At 51.5% G+C, this 20,885-nt stretch overlaps 1 protein-coding gene across 5 annotated transcripts in view; it reads left to right on the top strand.

Moving 5' to 3' along the window:
- Positions 1 to 19,481, top strand: part of LOC119852863 (cullin-9-like) — a 65,397-nt gene extending 45,916 nt beyond the window's left edge. For 4 of the 5 annotated variants that reach the window (XM_038394797.2, XM_038394795.2, XM_043512186.1 and 1 more), the window contains exons 33-41: positions 6,431 to 6,595; positions 6,690 to 6,853; positions 11,633 to 11,726; positions 11,928 to 12,002; positions 12,782 to 12,892; positions 16,639 to 16,756; positions 17,367 to 17,500; positions 17,693 to 17,784; positions 19,098 to 19,481. In XM_038394797.2, coding sequence (XP_038250725.1) covers positions 6,431 to 6,595; positions 6,690 to 6,853; positions 11,633 to 11,726; positions 11,928 to 12,002; positions 12,782 to 12,892; positions 16,639 to 16,756; positions 17,367 to 17,500; positions 17,693 to 17,784; positions 19,098 to 19,308 — 1,164 coding nt within the window. In that variant the 3' untranslated portion in view covers positions 19,309 to 19,481. Of the gene's footprint in view, positions 1 to 964; positions 1,076 to 6,430; positions 6,596 to 6,689; positions 6,854 to 11,632; positions 11,727 to 11,927; positions 12,003 to 12,781; positions 12,893 to 16,638; positions 16,757 to 17,366; positions 17,501 to 17,692; positions 17,785 to 19,097 lie in introns of those variants that run through there. The other variant, XM_043512187.1, reaches the window with a different exon arrangement.
- Positions 19,482 to 20,885: the final 1,404 nt, after the last annotated feature.

The raw sequence follows: 20,885 nt of genomic DNA, 5'->3' as shown, positions 1-20,885 counted from the left end.
CAAATGCACTGCTTCAGGTAGAATAAATAAACAAATGTATTAACTACAAAAGATAGATTTTACGTGATTATAAGTCAAAGCATAACAAGTCAGATTTGGTCCAATGAAATAAAAGCAAAACGCATTCTAAGCTGAACTTAATACTTTCAGTGTCCTTAAAACTTAGATATTTCTCATCACAGGCTGGCTGATTGCCCTTCAGCCAGGCTCTCCTCTTTGATCAGCGCTTCATTCGCTTGTTGTGTTGTCTGTAGATGTAGGTGGAAGAGAGAGAGAACGTTGCAAACATCTCTCCCTTTTATCATGTCCTTTCTTCCCTCCTGGCTTTGCCCCCCCCCCTTCAGAGTCAGGTTAGCATTACCTCATCTTAGTCCCAAACTGACCAAAGGAAGGGGGGTGACTCGCTCGAGAGTCCAGCAGATCCTTTGTTGCTGCCTAGGCCGGTGTCCTTTGTTCCTGTGAGGCTGGGCTGGGTTTGTCCCATACATGACATGATGAGGCGTGAACTGCCCCTCTGCTCCTGGAGAGTTTTTGCCTGGGCTTGTTTTAAGCCATGTGGACACATTTTCTGTCTCATAACTATATACATGAAATTACAACCTATAACATTGCTATAACAACAATGCTCAGTGTATCATGAGCCTTCTGAAGACACCCAACATGACAAACTTGCATTGGATATCACACAATCATATTATAAGGATGAACATGGGGGTGCAGGGTGTTCCCCCGAGGTACACCCACCTTAAACAATAGTCTATAAGGACAAAATCTCACTACAACTACACCAAAATTTCATATAAACCTGTCAGTTCACTTACCTGTGTCTTTCCCAAAGCCGCATGCATCTAGCAAGAAAAGGAGACTTTGTTTGCTTGACATGAGATGAGCCCTGGCATTGTATCTTCCGAGAACAGACCAGAACAGAAAGCCACCTAGACTTACTGCCCCTTGCTATTTGCAGGTGAGCTACATGGAGTTCCATCTACACATTCCTGAGACGTTTCCCCTTGGTCCAAGACTCCTCAGCTGACGTACTTTGGCACCAGAGTTCTACAAGCAGCTATACCTTCTTCTAGAGTAGTGTCCCAATCGGTGCACTACTTCAGGTGGGCGCGCGTCCAGTGCGCCTTAGATTGGAGATCACCGCTTTAGGTAGCAGTGCCCATTGGGTCTGCACATGCACTCTACTCTGCCTCATGCTCTGCACCATGGCTACATAGAGCTCCACGGGCGACCCACCCTCAGTTCCTTCTTAGCCGAGATTGAGCCTCATCAGCATCCCAGTGGAGCTGAGCCCAACTGTACTTTTTTTGTTTTGTTTTTCTCTCATAGCTTTGCTTAGCTTAGTTAGCTACAGTAGTTAAATCATTAGAGCATAAGCTTTCGTGAGCTACAGCTCACTTCATCGGATGCATTTGGTGGAAATGCATCCGATGAAATGAGCTGTAGCTCACGAAAGCTTATGCTCTAATGCTCTAATAAATGTGTTAGTTTCTAAGGTGCCACAAGTACTCCTTTTCTTTTTGCGAATACAGACTAACACGGCTGCTATTCTGAAACCAGTAGTTAAATCGTTACACAACCCACAAGATTTATTGTAAGGCCCGTTGTCCTTTCAGTTTTTTCCCTGAGGGGAACTTTGGAGTGCTGGGAGGTATGTCCAGCTCTCTGGGTTTTAAATGTTGCCTTTCATGCCAGGATGCTCTCCCAGTGAGCAGCGGGCACTCTTGGTGTGTCTGTTGCCATGGGAAGTCACACGTTCCCCCCCCCCCCCCCAAAATATAATTTTTGCCTGGCTGTAAAATTGAGACAGAAGGAACCAGGAGATTAAATTGCGCCTCCATCTGGCTTCTGACCCAGGTCACTGGACCATCCCCCCATGCACCAGTCTCCAAGCAAGTCAACCACATCAGTACCGTGCTCCTCAAGAGCTTCTAAGAGGAACTCAAGAATCCTCTCAAAAAGACACTAGGAAACAGAACTTGGGTTCCCCTAGTAGGGAATCTATTTCAAAGAAACCCTGATCAAGACAACTGCTTCAGCACCCACTGGTTCCCAATTCTGTACCCACGAGGCTGCAGTTTTCTCAGGTACTGTGCATACCATTAAACCTGAAGAATGTAAGGGTCCCAGCTCTGGGAGATGGTCAGTACCACTGGCGTTTGAGGTGGCAAGAAGACTACTCTAAGTTGTACCAGTAGAATTAGCCAAGCCGTTGGTACCACTGTAGACCAGACTGTCATCTAGCAGACACTCCTTGGAGCTCATAAAGCTTACGGCACTGTCAGCTCCCTGTCCCACAGTAACATCTGCCCAGGCTGCTATCTTGGTACCAACCACTTGGGTACTGCATGAGTTTAGATTTCATGAGACCTTGGGGCAACAGAGATCATAGAATCATAGAATCATAGAATATCAGGGTTGGAAGGGACCCCAGAAGGTCATCTAGTCCAACCCCCTGCTCAAAGCAGGACCAAGTCCCAGTTAAATCATCCCAGCCAGGGCTTTGTCAAGCCTGACCTTAAAAACCTCTAAGGAAGGAGATTCTACCACCTCCCTAGGTAACGCATTCCAGTGTTTCACCACCCTCTTAGTGAAAAAGTTTTTCCTAATATCCAATCTAAACCTCCCCCATTGCAACTTGAGACCATTACTCCTCGTTCTGTCATCTGCTACCATTGAGAACAGTCTAGAGCCATCCTCTTTGAAACCCCCTTTCAGGTAGTTGAAAGCAGCTATCAAATCCCCCCTCATTCTTCTCTTCTGCAGACTAAACAATCCCAGCTCCCTCAGCCTCTCCTCATAAGTCATGTGCTCTAGACCCCTAATCATTTTCGTTGCCCTTCGTTGTACTCTTTCCAATTTATCCACATCCTTCCTGTAGTGTGGGGCCCAAAACTGGACACAGTACTCCAGATGAGGCCTCACCAGTGTCGAATAGAGGGGAACGATCACGTCCCTCGATCTGCTCGCTATGCCCCTACTTATACATCCCAAAATGCCATTGGCCTTCTTGGCAACAAGGGCACACTGCTGACTCATATCCAGCTTCTCGTCCACTGTCACCCCTAGGTCCTTTTCCGCAGAACTGCTGCCGAGCCATTCGGTCCCTAGTCTGTAGCGGTGCATTGGATTCTTCCATCCTAAGTGCAGGACCCTGCACTTATCCTTATTGAACCTCATTAGATTTCTTTTGGCCCAATCCTCCAATTTGTCTAGGTCCTTCTGTATCCTATCCCTCCCCTCCAGCGTATCTACCACTCCTCCCAGTTTAGTATCATCCGCAAATTTGCTGAGAGTGCAATCCACACCATCCTCCAGATCATTTATGAAGATATTGAACAAAACGGGCCCCAGGACCGACCCCTGGGGCACTCCACTTGACACCGGCTGCCAACTAGACATGGAGCCATTGATCACTACCCGTTGAGCCCCGACAATCTAGCCAGCTTTCTACCCACCTTATAGTGCATTCATCCAGCCCATACTTCCTTAACTTGCTGACAAGAATGCTGTGGGAGACCGTGTCAAAAGCTTTGCTAAAGTCAAGAAACAATACATCCACTGCTTTCCCTTCATCCACAGAACCAGTAATCTCATCATAAAAGGCGATTAGATTAGTCAGGCATGACCTTCCCTTGGTGAATCCATGCTGACTGTTCCTGATCACTTTCCTCTCCTCTAAGTGCTTCAGGATTGATTCTTTGAGGACCTGCTCCATGATTTTTCCAGGGACTGAGGTGAGGCTGACCGGCCTGTAGTTCCCAGGATCCTCCTTCTTCCCTTTTTTAAAGATGGGCACTACATTAGCCTTTTTCCAGTCATCCGGGACTTCCCCCGTTCGCCACGAGTTTTCAAAGATAATGGCCAAGGGCTCTGCAATCACAGCCGCCAATTCCTTCAGCACTCTCGGATGCAATTCGTCCGGCCCCATGGACTTGTGCACGTCCAGCTTTTCTAAATAGTCCCTAACCACCTCTATCTCTACAGAGGGCTGGCCATCTCTTCCCCATTTTGTGTTGCCCAGCACAGCAGTCTGGGAGCTGACCTTGTTAGTGAAAACAGAGGCAAAAAAAAGCATTGAGTACATTAGCTTTTTCCACATCCTCTGTCACTAGCTTGCCTCCCTCATTCAGTAAGGGGCCCACACTTTCCTTGGCTTTCTTCTTGTTGCCAACATACCTGAAGAAACCCTTCTTGCTACTCTTGACATCTCTTGCTAGCTGCAGCTCCAGGTGCGATTTGGCCCTCCTGATATCTTTCCTACATGCCCGAGCAATATTTTTATACTCTTCCCTGGTCATATGTCCAACCTTCCACTTCTTGTAAGCTTCTTTTTTATGTTTAAGATCCGCTAGGATTTCACCATTAAGCCAAGCTGGTCGCCTGCCATATTTACTATTCTTTCGACTCATCGGGATGGTTTGTCCCTGTAACCTCAACAGGGATTCCTTGAAATACAGCCAGCTCTCCTGGACTCCCTTCCCTTTCATGTTAGTCCCCCAGGGGATCCTGGCCATCTGTTCCCTGAGGGAGTCAAAGTCTGCTTTCCTGAAGTCCAGGGTCCGTATCCTGCTGCTTACCTTTCTTCCCTGCGTCTGACTCCTGACTCCCCTTTGCTTGGTACCGATGTGTTCCAAGACATTCATAGATCCCTGGACATTCAACCAGTACCAACAGGGTCACCACCTTTTTCTATCAGTACTCTTTCAAGAGACTGTCTAAAGCAGGAAATAGACTCTCTCCTGAACTGAGTTGCACCCCTCCAGGATTCTGTATTGGTCAAGGAACCAAGTGCCAGCTTATCTCTTTATGCCCTGGGGTGAGGGAATGTGAGGTCCTTGGGGTGTAGGCATGGCCGCAGCGAACATTGCTGGCTGAAGTACTCTGTTCATCTGAAAGAGCCACCGTTACTGTAAGGGAAATAACATTCCTGCAGGGACTTTGTTCGTTCTAGGTGTGTCAAACAGAAGCCATTCAGCCCTGACACAACCCTGGTTTACAGAAGTAGAACACTCTCCAGCAGTAAGTGCCACTTGCCTTCTGCCTATGTATCTAGATTCCTGTCTGCCTCACTCTGCTTGGACACTGAGCCAACCCCCCCGTGCAGATGGGTCTGTCCTGTCCATAGCCTGTGGCGCCGATGGGTAAAGAGTGGCTGCTACTGAATGTCTGTTTTATATATCCTGTTTCTTGGTGCTTTGGCTTGTGTTCTCTCTGCATCCCTGCAACTGTCCTCTCTGTGCTGGACCCTCTCTGCCCCCTGTGCAAAGCCAGAAGCTCACTGAGCCCTCGGCCGTCGCCCATTCCCCTCTCCTGTTTGCCAACTCAGTTTTTCTTTCCCTGAGAGGATTTGACAGGACCATCCCTGTTCGTAAGACAGACAGCTTCTCTCCAGGATGGCATCATTTAAAAACTCCAGCGTGTTTGGTGCTGGGGAGAGGTGATGGCTTGAAAGCTCTAGGGAATCAAGTCTTTTGGTCTCAGAAGCTGTCCAGCGTGGCCAGCGACATGGCAGATTTTCCTCTGCTCTTCACCAGTGCGCTGCTTCTAGCCGCGAGAGTGGCTCATTCAACCCGTGGCTCCTCTGCTCAGATGGCCAGGCTGCATCAGCTGGGCAGACGGTTTTGGCAACGTGTCACATAGGGCACTAACTGGTGGCCATAGCCTGATTCTTCTGCGCTGGGCTGCCCTAGAGGGGAAACCCATGGCACTTTCCCCTGAGCCAGCCAGCCCTTCGGGGCTCTTTGGGGATCTTCTGCTGGTTTGACCTGCCTGTTGAATTATGCCAAAGCCTTTATTACGCTCCATTCTCCACTTGGCCCCGGTGCCCTTTCCTCTACCTAACTCCTAACTCTCAGGCAGTGTCTCTATACTGCTTAATCCTCCTCCTGTATCTACAGTAAGTGTGTGAATATTGCAAGATCCCACGGGGCTATATCGTTTGCCACCCTTGTGAACCTAGTCCGCACCATGATGGGTATTTTGCACGGCCCTTACTCCAGGGAAACCTACCTATCAAGGCAGAATGAGAGCAGAACTGCCGTGTGCTCCATGGCTGCCCCACCAGCAGTCCTAGGGTCTTTGCCAGGGAGCTTGTTGCTTTCTATTTGTATGACGGTAGTGTCAGCCAAAATTGGGTCCCTTTGTGCTAGGCCTAGTGCGAGTCAAGGATGTCCCGGTGAGCTTACAACATTCTAAACAGACAAGACAGATGCAGGGTGGGAGAAAAGAAGCATCATTGTCCCTATTTTACTGCTGGGGGCTGAGCCGCAGAGGAGGGATGTGATGTGCCCATGGTCACGCATGGTGAGTTGGTGGCAGGGGTGGGAATTGAACCCACAGCTTGTGAGTCCCAATCCAGTGCCTTAACCACAGGATAATCCTTCCTCCTCATGCACCTCTGCCCTCATTTCTCTCTCTGCAGTACGAGAAAGCTCTTCTGCGGGGCTATGTGGAGTGCTGCTCCAACCTGACCTGGTGTACTAATCCCCAGGGCTGCGATCAGGTCCTTTGTAAGGAGGGACTTGGCTGCGGAGAGGCCTGCTCCAAGTGCTGCTGGATATCCTGCTTCAGCTGCAACTTCCCGGAGGTACGGCTGAGGTTTGCATGGTCGTGGGCCTGTCTTCACGCTGGCTCGCTACTACTTTCCCGCTCCCCCGTGACTCGTGTTCTGTCCTTTGCAGGCTCATTACCCGGCCAGCTGCAGCCACATGTCCCAGTGGATGGATGATGGAGGGTACTATGAAGGGATGACGGTGGAAGCCCAGAGCAAACACCTGGCCAAACTCATCTCTAAGCGTTGCCCAAGCTGCCAGGCTCAGATAGAGAAAAACGAGGGCTGTCTACAGTGAGTATCTTTCCCCATTTGAGGGCTGGGCCATGAGGAGAGGAGAGGGATCCAGGCAGGTTTCTGGGACACTTAAGAACATAAGAACGGCCAGAGTGGGTCAGACCAATGGTCCATCTAGCCCAGTGTCCTGTCTTCTGACAGTGGCCAGTGCCAGGTGCCCCAGAGGGAATGAACAGAACAGGGAATCCTCAAGTGATCCATCCCATCGCCCATTCCCGGCTTCTGGCAAACAGCAGCTAGAGACACCATCCTGCCCATCGTGGCTGGTAGCTGTTGATAGACTGATCCTCCATTAATTCCTTGAGTTTCTGTTCTTTCTGGTCCTGGCTTGGCTTCAAGGAGATGAGCTTCTGTGCTGTTGTCTTGTTACCCGGTTGGATGGCTGAGCTGCTCTGGTTCATGGGCTTTTCGGAGCCGTTTGCTGATCCTAGGTCCTCAGTGGCCGGACTGAAATCCCCTCCGATGGCTCTGCAGTGCTGTACGTGATATAAGTTGGTGGGTCTTGGTCTGTTTTTCAGTGGACAGTTGCCCACCTCACCACTACAACTGGGCTGCATGCTGGAGCACAGGAGATGCTCATCTCTGCCACTGTTCTGTTCAAGTGACTTGCTCCAGATCACCCGAATTCTGTGCTTGCTTGTCCTTCTGAATGATCGGGAGAGCAGTGTTATGACAATGGGTGCAAATGGCTTATACAATAGGGGAGTCATTGATGTCTGAGCAGAGGATGAAACTTCCCATGGGAAGAGTGAAAGGTGCCAGGCAGTAATGGCACCTGTGAAGGATGCTGAGGAGTTAAAGCGCCCTGTCTGATAGCAGAAGTGCTGAGGATCACCTGTCCAGGCCATGCGATCTCAAGCGAGCAGCCTTGGGCAAGGGGTTTGCAAGGCAGAGTGCTGAGGGCAGACGAGGAGACAGTGAGACTTGTGAGCAACACAGGCCCCTGAGAGCTGCCTCTGTGGACAGGGCAGTGCTTTGAGGTTCTGAAGGATAGAGTTGTTCACGCCATTTTTTCACCACCCCATCCAAAGCTCTGTGTTCAACACAAATTACACAAAGAAAAGGCCCAACTCCACCTCACCCATTTCTGCTCCAAATGGGAAACCAACCTGCAGAGCCTGGAAATCGTCGGCACTGCTAGGCACAGGGGCGACTGGTGTTCTTCTTCCAGTACTATCAGTGCAGATCCCTGTTCTGTGCACCACTGAAAGCACGGAGCCCTCTGGAGAGCTTTGATCTTTGGGGGGACCATGTGGTCTTTGCCTGGAGCTGTGGAGCGCTCCTTGGTAAGGTATGTCCCTGCCTCCCTTGGTTCCTTCCCACACCAGACCAACAAGTTGAAACTTCCTCTGGTTTCTCAAGTTCCTATTCGGACACTTCTTATGTTTGCGCCTTAATTAGGAGCTAGTTTCCATGTAAACTATGTTACCACAGCGATAGAACTAGAATTAGTGTGTGGTGTGGGTATATTTTAGGAGTTCAGTGTTTCTTGATTCTGATTCACTCGCCCTCTCTGGCCTTTTTGAGGTAGTTTTGGTGTTTTTGCTGTAAGGGCAAATAAGGAAAACTCCAGGTTTCAGGACTGATTTTCTTGCAGGGACAAGAAGTCCATAATAGACCCTCCTACTGTTTAATTCTGGGCTCTACATCTAGGAGCAAAGAATAGTAGATCCCCATACAGCATTGGGAGACTGTCTTCTGGAAAGCAGCGAGTCTGGAAAGGACTTGAGGGTCATGGAGGAAATAAACCATATACATGCCCCTAGCGTGATGCTGTGGCAAAAAGTCTGTGGGTCCTTCCGTGTATAAATGGGTAGATGGAGGAGGAGTAGGGAGGTGGCATCACATGTGACTAGGGTGCATTGGAGACCATTCCTGGAAGCTGTTCGTTGTCCACACTTTAAAAGAAGGTTGACAAAAGAGCTGCCAGAGCTATTTGAGGCCTGGAAAACCTGCCTCCCCATGAGAGACAAAAGCAGTTCAGTCTGTGTGTAGGGATTTAGTGGAGGAGAGAGAGAGAGCCTACAATTACCTGCCTGCAGAGACAATTTCTGATGCAAGTGGGCTCTTTAATTCAGCAGAAGGCGGCACAAGATCCAGTGGCTGGACGTTGACGCTCAAAGCAAAACATTCAAATGGGAGATAAAGTATCCTTTTTTGTGGGTAGTTAATCCTTGGGACCAAGGACTGGATTCTCCATCACTTGGCATCGTGCCATCACGGTTGGCTGTCTTCTAGAAGTCGTGCTCTAACGTCGCCACAGTTCAGGAGGCAAAGCTATTCTTGGAGTCTGTGTGTTCCCACTTACAAGAATGGTTCCCTTGACTCTACAGAGCCCTTTTCAGACATTGTCCACTGGGCTGCACGCTCTCTTCAATGGCATTGAACATTCAACACCCAATGTTACTTGAGCGCATGTAGCCCTCAGCTGCCTCAGTTCCTTCGCAGCTGCTACAGAGAGTCAGAAAACCCGTCCCGGATAAATAAACCTGCCAGTCCCCTGGCCTGAGAGTATCTTTTAGTGGCTTTGCTATGGTTCCACACTGAGGGCTGGAACTGAGCCCCCTGAGGGATTCAGAGGACATGCTACTTGTCCAGCCCTGGAAGCCTGATGCATATGTTGGGAGCTTGGTATGTCCGAGGGAAGTGCACTCCCAGGCATACTCTGTCTGCTGAGCATTCACTTCTGGAGCACTGTGAGATAGTCCCTGGGGCTTCAGCCTTATTGTACCAACAGGGTGTTAAAAGGTCTGGGCTCCAAACAATACCCAGAACAACCCTCATCAACTCCTAGACCCACTGTGACTAAGTGGGCAAAGCTTTCGCCTCTGCATTCGGATATGGTCTCCCAAGGCCCATTCCTTCCTCCGAATTCAGCCTGGCTTCAGCTGACAGCCTGGTTATTGAAAGAAAAGCCTTAGCAATGCTCCGTTGATCTGCCAGAGTCATCCAGATTTTGCTAGCACCCAAGAGAGCCTCAACTCAAAAGGCGTACTCCTCCATCTGGTCCAGGTCCAGCGGCTGGTGCCAAGAGCATGGGGCAAACCTCAGGAAATTGGAGATTTCAGCCATTTTGGACATTCTCCAGGAAGGCCTACACAAGGGCCTTCAATCCAGCACTACAGCTCACCAAGTTTCTGCTTTCAGGAGCATCTTTTTTGGGGGTCTGCGGGATCCTTGGCAGAGAATCCCCAGACCTCCAGGTTCCTCAGAGTGGTCAGGCCAGTTTTCCCAAAATGGGATATGCCGCAGGTTTTGAAGTCTGTAACAGATCATCCCTTCAAGCCCCTGATTTCAGTGTCCATAAAAATCTGTTTTTTTATTGCTATCACATCTGTTGGATGGGTATCAGAGCTGGTGGTGTTGTTTGTGCAGGCAACAAAGTGGTGTGAAGAACTACAGTCATTTCTTCATGAAGTAAGTAGTTCTTCTGTAGTTCCCAAGAATCCGTCCATCTTAGTTCTGTCTGAAGCCGCAAGATCTGGTAAAGGAGTGGCATATCGCAGAGCTGAGGAAAGTGGTGGAAATCTACATCGAGTGCATGGAATCCTCAACGAGGTCAGGTGCCCTGTTTGTGTCCTTCCAGCCTAAATGTCAAGGACTCAATTTCCAAGTCGTCTATCGCTAGGCAGGTTCGGCTCTGTATCGTTAAGGTCAACAAGACATCAGAAACCTGTCTCTGGAGGGTATCAGCACACTTCATGAGAGCTCTAGCTGCTTCGTGGGTGGAACGAACGAGATCTTCCACATGGAAGCTCTGCAGAGCAGCCACTGATTGCCAGCCAGCACTTTCATCAGTCACAAGAAGGTGGATTTTCTGTCCTCTGCAGAGGCCTCCTTCGGCAGGCAAGTGCTGCAGGCAGTGGCCCACAAATGATGTTGCCCTTTGAGCAATTCTTACAAAAAAGGGTGGTCTCCTTTTTTTCCACTTCTGTCTCATTGCTGGATTTCTTACCTTCCCCTCCGAACCTCGTTCACTGCTTGCTACTTCCCTGACATCTCAGAATTGTGGGAGACGCTGGGTTGCAGAATGGAAGATTTTTTAATTTTTTTTTTTTTTTAACTGATAACATCCTTTCTGCTGGCAGCGTCTCCAACAGTTCCACCCATCCAGGATGGCATTATGCAAAGGGTCAGGTATTTTCTTTGTGCTGGATCAGTACGATGCAGGCCATACGCCGGTTCTCCAGAGCTGCTGTGCTCTCTGGAAGGTGTAGATCTCTTTCTACAAGTTCTGTACAGCTTTGGAATGACTCATCTGGCACAAGCAAGAGCAGGGGGGTGGCCAGTGCTTGTGACACTGCCACTTTGGACTGCCTTTGTGAACAGCAGCGCAGAGGAGCAGCCTAAGTGTCGCAGAGTTGTGAGAGAGGCTGCTAGCAGAAAGGAGATTATCATTAAGAAATCTTCCAATTCCTTGTCCTTCTTCCCCTTCACTGCACGCACTTATTTGTTACACTCTTTCACTTCAGTCTAAACTGTAAACTCTTTGGGACAGGTTCTGTCTCTATTTTTGTATAGCACCCAGCACCCTGGGTTCCCTGATCTTGATTGGGGCCTCTGAGCAATGGTGATAGAATAAAAATAATAGTGGTTTGTGTGTGAGGGAAGTGTGCAGAGCTGAGCACGTGAGACTCAGCCACCCCCATACGCCAGCACTGCAGCCACATTCCAATACCCAGGGACCGGGTGGGTGTCTGCAGGGATTGGGACTGTTTGCTACTGCACCTTGCATCAGGCCAACTCCAGCTCCCCTTATCTCTTCTTCCTGTGCAGTATGACCTGTGCCAAATGCAACCATGGATTTTGCTGGCGTTGTCTCAAGCCCTGGAAGCCAACGCACAAGGATTATTACAATTGTTCTGCCATGGTGAGTGTGTGCTGCATGTGGGCAGTTTGGATGCTCCTTGGGGTGAGGACAAACTTCGGGACTCTGGGGATCTCCTCTCGTGCTAAGCCTTGGTGCGGAGCCGGGCTGTGGCATTTGGTGGTTGTGGGCCATGCATGTTCTGGCCCCCTTGTGTTGACCCCCATGGAGAGATCTCCGGGTAACTGCCACCTTTCCCTGCAGGTGAGCAAAGCAGCTCGGCAGGAGAAGCGTTTCCAGGATTACAATGAGAGGTGCACTTTCCATCATCAAGCAAGGGTAAGGGCTCCTCCTGCCACACTCGGGGCACAGGCCCTGCCTCCTAATGGCAAGCGATTCAGAATCCAGGGACTGCAGTTGCAGACTGGGCTGCAGATCTGTGTCGTGGAGTTGAGCACGTCGCTCTCCCCCGTGGGGTGGGATAAAATTCTCTTGCAGTAAGCTCCTCTCTGCCGGCTCTGATTGGGAGCCTGGCTTTTGGGTTTCACACACTGAGCATGGGGGTGAGGCCGGTGGGGTGGCAGAGAACAAGTCGGGTCCAATAAGGACGTGTAGACTTCTGTGCAGGCCACTGGTAGGGGATAGAAGCTGCTGGAACTTTGCTGCCACTGCTCCTCAAAGACCTTGCCAAGAAAAAGGACAGGATCGGCCTGGTAGCTGCCTGCCATGGAACAATGTATAAGCTCGTGGGGCATTAGCTTTTCATTAGACTTTACCAGCTGCAAGGGGTGGAAGTCAATTTTCACAGGTGGAAATTTCCCAGCAATTCTACGTGCAGATTCCATCACAGCAGCTGAGATGGAGACGAGTGGTGTCACTGGAGGCACCTCGGTCTCAGAAAGGCACAATCAGTCACAAGCAGACTCAGGATCGCTCAGCCCAGCTCGCCAAGTAGAATAGCTGGACTGGTGGTGTGATCATAGCAGAGGGACGAGGCATGGGGAGTTCAGTCCTTCGTAGAGAAGAGGAGGGGAGGTTGAGCCCTTCTGGCTGGGGGACTGATCTGGAAGCTGGTGGAGGGTGAAGCTGGGAGATGACTTTGCTCTTGGTGGTTGTAGGAATTTGCTATGAACCTGAGAAATAGAGTTTCTGCCATCAGCGAGGTGCCGCAGATTCGGACCTTGACCTTTGTTGTGGATGCCTGCAAAGTCCTGGAACAGGCACGGAAGGTGAGTGCATGAGGAGCGGGAGACTGACTGGCTTTATTTCGGGGTATTACAGCAGTGCTCAATGACCCCAGCCGATGGGGGCCCCATGGTGCTGAGCACCATACAAGCACAGTCCCTGCCCCAAAGAGCTTGCAGGCCAAATAGCTAAGATGGACACAGGCTTGGAGGGGGAACGGAGGCACAGAGAGGGGAGTGATTGTTCCAGGGTCACGCAGCAGGGTCGGGACTAGAATCCACATCTCCCGAGTCCTGGTTGGTGTCTTTACCGCTAGACCATGCTGCCTCCCCAGGCTGACCTGTCATTGAGCCATAGACACTGGAGGGTGGAAAATCCTATTAAATGACCGAGTCCATGCCCTGGTGTCAGTGCAGGTGTGTACCTAATAGCCTTCACCCCTGTCCATTTTGAAATGTCACAAATGACTTCTCCAACCTCCCTTGGGAGACCTTTCTAGAGGCTAACATGCCTCACTGTCAGGTCATGTCTTCTGATGTTCAGTCTGTAATTCTCCTTGCTTCATTCTACCTCAGAATTCCTAAATCCACTCCCTCCTTGGTATCCGCCTCTCCCATACCTGGGGACTTGGTGCCATGTTCTCAGGTTAGGAGTCAACTATGCCAGACATATGGAGCCCTTTGAATTTTGCCGTGCAATCCCTCTAGCCCCCAGATAATTTCTGTGACTCTTACTGCACTGCTTCCCGCTGGTTCCTGTAGGTAGGTAATGTCCCCAGAAAAATGCAGCATTCCAGAGGTGGACTCTTACTTCCCTGCTCCATGACATGGCGCCCCGTCTTGCTACAAAGCTGTATGTGATTAGCTTTCCTCCATCACCTTTGGATGTTTCTCGGCTATTCCTGCTTTCCAGGTTTCTCCCTTCCATGGAATGCCTGGGTTTTGGATACTTTCCCTAGAGCCAAGCTGCGATGTTTCATACAGAGAACTCTCTCGTTGGGGGAATAACTTCTGGGTGCACCATGCACCATAGACCAGAGGCAGCTGATTGTAAAAGCTCTCGGTGCCAGCACTGTCACCCTATAGCAATCTGGGAAGTGTCATAATCCTGGTCTGCTGCCTGTGTGTCACAAGAACTACTCCTGGGGGAATTCTGCACCAAAAAATTTAACATTCTGCGCACAATATTTTAAAATTATTCAAAAGTATGCATTTTTATAACACAATATAATTTCACCAGTTTCAATTATTTTTGGTCATTTATTTCAAAATACCTGTCAGCAAGTATGTCTGTAACACTACAGACGACAAAAAAGATTCAGGAAATGTTTTTTGACAAATACTAGGCATGTTAATACAGGACTCTGAGTAATAATTCATTTAAACTACAATATAGAATCGTATTTCCCGCACCCCTCAGAAGCTTGTGGGAGTCAGGGGTAACGGAGTTTCTAAGGGAGAGGGAAGTAAATTTCTGGGAAATAGCCTAGGTGTGAACTTGGAGGGTTGTTGGGTATGGGTGGGAAAAGTATGGAACAGTTTTTGGGGGGGGGGATTGTTAGGGAGCTTCCCCCATGCAGACCCTGGTTGAACCCAAGCCTCTCCCATTCAGTCTTGCACATCTGCCCCTGTCTCCATGTGTCCTTGTACCCCCTGTCCACATGTGTCCCTACGCACCCACTCCCCCGTCCCCGGGGTGTCTGTGCCCCCATCCAGCCACCCCATTCCCCATCACCATGTGGCCCTGCACCTCCACCCCCATTCAGTCCCTGCCCCAGCCTGTCCTCCCCCACTAGCCCTTATGAGCCCCTGTCTGACCCCCCCCAGCACCCCACATTGTCTGTCTCCCCATAGCCCCTGTCTCCTAACCTGGCCCACTGCGAAGAAGGAGGTCTCTTTCTCTTCCCTCGCTGGCTTTCTATCACCACAGCACCCTCTGGTGGGCCAAAAGCAGAACTGCAGCAACATTTTGGCAGAAGCTTTTTTTCTGCGCAAAAAATTAAAAATGTGTGGGGCTCATTAACTATGGATGCGCACAGTAGTGCAGAATTCCCCCAGGAGTAAAGAACACCTCTGTGCATCTCTGCTCTGAGCTCTCAGGAAAGGTAACAGGCCCTGTGGGAGCTCTTCTGTGCTTCTCTTCTTTTTTTATTCCGATCCTGCTCTAAAAGTTGGTACCTCCTTTGTTTTCTGCACTTGCCTGGTGCCACCCACGTTCTGCATGGTTTTTCAGAAATATTTCAATGGTTGGTTAGCTGTGTAGCTATTTCCCACAGGTCTAACAGGCTAATGTGTCTGCATTCATGCTTTCCTGATAGAGAAGGCAATTTACCCATGGGTTTTGCTTGGCACCTTGGGTAGCATCACATTGTCCAAACTTATCTTATCTTGTCTTGTCTGTCACGTGTAAATAGCAGCTGAGTATATCTGCCATTAGTGGTCCTGTTCTTCTTCTCCCTGCTAGTGTGTCTGTCTTCCATTCTTCTCTTGGGGCCTTAACTGCACCCTTGAGTATAATGAACTCTGCTTCATGCTGTCATTTGTTATATATGCATAACAATCCAAGAATGGTTCCTTCTGGCCCCGTCTCCTGGTCAGTGGTTGGAAACTCGTCTCAATCTGTGACTGTATTTTTGATAGTCATTTCGTTGGTCAGTGAACCAGGGGGAAAGGAATGTATCCCTGAGACTGGCTGAATAGAGCCGGCATCTGGGCAGTGCTCCCTGGGCCTGGGAAATGCCCACAACTTTCAAACCTAAAAGTCACAAAGGACAGTCTAATGCTAGAGAGAGTGGATTGGAAACCTGGCTGCCTGACATGGACACTTTCCATCACACCTAGTAAACCATAAACTCCCTGCAAGAGCTACCACTTTGATCCAGCCTCCTCTGTGGATGGAGGAGTTTTACAGAGACCCTGCTATTCTTAGCTAGACAGGTCCAGAGTTTGGGGCTCTGCAGCTCACTGTCTCGATGGCACATGCAGCCATGTCCCGTCGGAGAGGAGAGCATGTCTGCCATTAGGGAACTAGCCTTAGATGTTGTGAGCTGGGTGTGAATATGAGGGCTCATGCTGCTGTTGCTCTCCATCTGGCTTGGTTAGCTGGGGGTCTGATGTTTCAGGTGCCGTTCAAGCCCTTCTATCATTCTGTTCTATTCCCAGTTCCTGTCCCTCTGTCACTGCTGTAGCATGTGCAACCACCATAGAAACCAGCTTCTGTGAGTCACACATGTGGAGCTCTCCTGGCCTCAGTGCTTAAGGGGGATCACTGATCGGGTTCTCCTGTGGACGTCTGTGGAACCTGCAAGAGGCGTTTGCGATAGGAAATGCACGTCATGTGGGAACGTGTTTGTGCTGAGATGCTGTGCAACCCCGCAAAGCCCCACTTGCCCTCTCCCATCTGCTGCTAGACTGTGTTTTCTTATACTCCCACCTCAGCTAGTTCCTGCCTTGATTTAAATGGGCACGTCCGTGAATCTCGTGACCGTGCTCACATCTAGTTTGGGCGTCCCTGCGAGCCTTTATGCGTGCCTTGCTCAGCACCATTTGTGACTGCTATTTGCTTACCCTGTGGGGCCAGTTCAAGTGCTGTCCGCACTTTGACGTTGGATGGTTACCCCCGGGTCAGAGCTGGGACCGCCAAAGCCCACCCAGCGTGCTGCAGCAGTTGATGGGTCAGGGTGTTCCCGTTAGTGCCAGGTGAAGTCAAAAATGAGATTCCAGTTTAGAGCCCCCGGCTGTTCCGTCCATGCTGGCCCTGGGCGCTGACAGCAGGCTCTGTGCTGTTCCAGGTGCTGGCTTACTCCGCGGTCTACAGCTACTACAACCAGGACACCGAGAAGATGGATGTCATGGAGCAGCAGACCGAGAACCTGGAGTTACACACCAATGCTCTGCAGATCCTTCTGGGTGAGGGGATGGCACTGCTGCCTGAGGGTGGGCAGCTGGGCAGTGCGGGAAGCATGCCCACCAACTCCTTAGCTCTGTCCTAGTATTGGGTTGGAGGTGTCCCATCCAGGAGCTGCTCTGGCCTGGTTCTGCTTAGCTTATCTGACCGGATTCAGTCCAAAGGAATCAGATGCAGCTTTTTAACAGGGAGGATAATTAACCACTGGGACAATTTACTGAGGGTTGTCCTGGATTCTCCATTAGTGTTAATCTTTAACCCATGGTTGGGTGGGTTTCTAAGTTTTGCTGCTCTAGTTCAAACGGGAGCTTGTGCAGGGAAGTTCTGTGCTCTGTGCTATACAGGAGGTCAGACTACATCACAGTGGTTCCTTCTGGCCGTGGAACCTGGGAACCTGATCTGGCTGCTGGCAAGCCAAGGCAGAGCAAGAGGGAGTCTCCATCACTCCCTCCTCCCCAGCCCTGCCAAAAGGAAGGCTGCTGCGAGCCGGCCACCTAGCGAGTGCGCTGTGACTGTGGCCGGGGGGGATGGACTCGTTCACAGCCGCTCTCGCTTCTGGTGACGGATCCCTGAATAGGGACGCTGTGTAATGCTGCCTCTCTTGTGTTCCAGAGGAGACTCTGCTGCAGTGTCAAGACCTGGCCTCCTCCATTCGGCTGCTCAAAACGGAGCATTTTAACACTGGCCTGGAGCTGGTGCGCAGGATCCAGGAACGGCTCCTTGCGATCCTGCAGCACTCCACTCAGGTACCAGCTGCAGGAGCCTCGCCATTTCAGCTGGGGGATGTGGTGGGTGGAATGGGAGGGAAGGGCAGACTTTGTCCCCTAGGCTGTGCTGTGGAGTGTGAGTGGGGGAGGGAAAGGGGTGTGAAGGGGGTGAAGCCTTGTCCAAGTGCCCCACCTCCATCTCTTGTTCTGACTGCTCTTCCGTCCCGGCAGGATTTCCGCGTCGGCTTCCAGGCCCGGCCAGGCTCTGACCAGAGGGATATGAAGTTGTCAAATGTGCCTAATGCAGCACCGCCTTACAAAGAGTGAGTGTCCTTCCTGGGGGGGACGCTGGGGTGGAGAAGGAGCAGGATGCTGGCGTTTCCGACTGTGCTCACTGAAGTGTACACTGTCACCGCGGGAGAGGGACCAGGCATCCCGGCAGGCAGGGCAGTGCACCTCCATTCAGTGCGCAGCTGTAATCAAAGCAACCAATAAAGAATGGGAAGGAGAATAACACAATAGATGGTAATGCCACTAGAGAAATCTCTGGGGTAACCTCCCCTGGAGCCTGCGTATAGTGCTGGCCACCCATCTCACCCAGGATCGTGCAGAACTAGAGGGGGCAGAGGAGGGTGACGAGAATGGCCAGGGGCCTGCAAAGCTCTCCTTTGGAGACAGACTGGGAAGGCAGGGGCTGTTTACTTTAGAGACGAGACCAAAGGGCAGACGGTAAAAGTCTATGAAGTGAAGGCGGGTAGGGAAAGCAGCTGGGGCACTTTGGTTCTCCCTGTCTCCTAGTATGAGAACAAGGGAAATTCAAATCCATCACCATGGGTAAAAGGAAAGCCTCTGTCAGATGTGATCACACTGCAGACTTACTGCTACCGGCTGTCTGAGGCCAGAAATGTATCAGGAGTCAGCAGGGGAACGGCCACGTTTTCTGGCTAGCAAGAGAAGAGCTATCATAGCTGATAGTAGTGACGTTTGGAAGGGATAGCAAAGCTCCTGCTCAGGGCTGGACAGTCTCTAACCAGTAGGGATCAGGAGATCACTAGATGCAGGGGGCCAGTTCTCACCCCTACCAACTGCCAGGTTTTTACCCCTTTTCCCTGGAGCACCGGTGGCTGGCCCCAATGTCAGAGACAGGAAACTGGCACCCAGGTCTGATCCAGTCTGCTCGTTGCTGTGGGCTTAGGAGCCCAGGCTGGTGGATCTGTGGGCTCAGTGAAAGGCAACCAGAGCAGGTCTCCCCACTCTCCAAGGGCAGGGTCTTGAATTCTTTCCAGAGACCTGGCTCTAGGCATTGCCAGAGCTGGTGTGTCAGACTTTGTGATTGGCCTGGCAGGAGACAGGCTGTCCCGGGAGCAGCCTGCGCTGTGCTGATGCAAAGGGCCCTGATCACCTGACTCCTAGGGGATGCTGCAGCCTCTTACTGCAGCGCTTCTAGGGCCAGGGTTGCTGCTGTGGCCGTGGCTGGGGAGCCAGACGACGCCCCCCCATGGCCCGTGAGTGCGGGTGGAGGGGAAGGTCGCCAGGCCCATCTCTGAGCTCAGTTCTGCATTGCAGACCTGCCTGAGGCTCGGCTCGGGCAGGAAACGCTTGGCGTGCGCCGACTCTCTTCCTTGCTTCTGTGCAGGCTGAAGTTCAATGGGGCATCCAACTCCCCTGACACAGACGAGGGGGCCAAAGAGGAGGAGGAGGAGGAAGATGAGGAGTACGTCCCGGAGTGGCAGGAGGAGTACGATGATGAAGACCTTGATGATGACAACTTTTCCTATGACGACGAATCGGAGAATCTAGAGCGCGATTCCTTCTTCTTTGATGACGAGGATGAAGCTTATGACTAGAGGTGGCCCCCGTGCCGCCGAGCCCATCTTAGAGCCTCACGTGACACCGCCTCTCCTCTGCCAGCCAACTCTGATACGCCACCATGTCCTGCTCTGCCCCAGCCATGGTTGGGGCCCCCCAGACACCAGCCGGGGCTGTTTGTTAGTTTCCAATAAAGGGAAGTTTCCTTTTAGGGCTGGTTGCTCTGTTGAACTTGCTTGGCCACTGTCCCTGGGCCCAGGTCCCACAATGCCCTTACCAGCCCTGGCAAGAGGGGACTACCTCTTACCTCTGCTTCTTTTCCAGCGCTTACCCTCAAGGCATATGGCAGGCCCCAGTGGATCTCAGCAAAGCAGCAGCTGGCAGCCTGCAATCGGGCAGCTGTTCCTTGAAGGCCTGGTCCCTGGGGAGGGTAGACAGACCCAGTCGGCTGTGTGAAGGGATGCGCTTTGTCCAGCACCCCATCCCTTCCCCAGTAACAGTGTGTTTCCCACCTGCCTGGCTCCTGCTGTCTCAGCCCGGCACGCCCGGCTTCTCTAGCATCTCCCAGCCTGGGGGAAGGGGGAGCGTATCCCACATGCTGACTCCTGGTGCCAGCAGTGCCTCTGGAAGTAATGTGTCTGCCAGGGCCTGTCCCGCTGCCTCTGGCCCTGGGTGAACTCCCTGTCACACTCGCTGAGTGAGAATTTTAGAGTGCGGGGCTGCTCCCATCCGCTGCACTGCATCTTCCAGAATGGTGGCAGGCCTGGCAGGGCAGTGCGCATGGCAGCAGCGGGGTGTGGGGACGGTTCTCAAACTAAGTGTCCAAGCTTGAGCCAAAGTGCCCCCCTGGAGCTGCCTGGGGGCTGGGTGCAACCGGCCTGGCCTGGGTGTGTGTGTTTCAGGCCTGGAGGGGCACGTTGGCTGTAACTGCATTTTTGCTCGTTTGCCATTGGAGCTGTGGCCTTCTCTGGCTTGAAGGGGGGTCCTGCGGGAAGACAGGCAACTTGCCGGGCCCTACGGATAGTGTGTGTGCGTGTGCGTGTGCGTGTGCGTGTGCATGTGCATGCGCGCGCGCGGAAGCTGTCATTGTTCACAGATTATGCTTTATCTTTCTGGAAAAGAAAAACCCTACAGATACAACTCCGTTTATTAAATAAACGGCTTTTCTTCTAGCAATGGCATCCGTGTCTCCTGTGGGGCTGGGCGGGGGACCCCCAGAAGAGCCCGGCCCATCAGGCAGAACACCTGACATGGCCCTGTTTCTTCACGAAGGTGCCCCGTTTTATGGAGAGGCAGTGGCTGGGCCACGGTCATCCAGTGGGTTAGTGGTGGAATGAGGAGAAAAGCCATCTCCTGACTGTCTTGTCTCCAGGCCCTGGACCATGCTGTGTGCTCTGAGCCATAGAGTCCGAGCCGGCCTCTGTCCAGCCGGGCAGTAGCTGGGAACTTGTCAGGATACGGCAAAGAATCTCCACCCCGTCCCGGCCCGTGTGGGAAAGAAATGACTTCTCAGCAGGAATCTGCCCCTTGGCCCATGTAATTACCAGCTCGCTCTAGATGTTCCTGTTCCTTTGGCTTGCGCTCTAGCCATCCCGCTGCACTCCTCCATCTCCCT

The sequence above is a fragment of the Dermochelys coriacea genome, chromosome 3, assembly GCF_009764565.3.
Source record: "Dermochelys coriacea isolate rDerCor1 chromosome 3, rDerCor1.pri.v4, whole genome shotgun sequence".
Lineage (NCBI taxonomy): Eukaryota > Metazoa > Chordata > Testudines > Dermochelyidae > Dermochelys > Dermochelys coriacea.
This window is presented reverse-complemented; position numbering and strand designations above follow the sequence as displayed.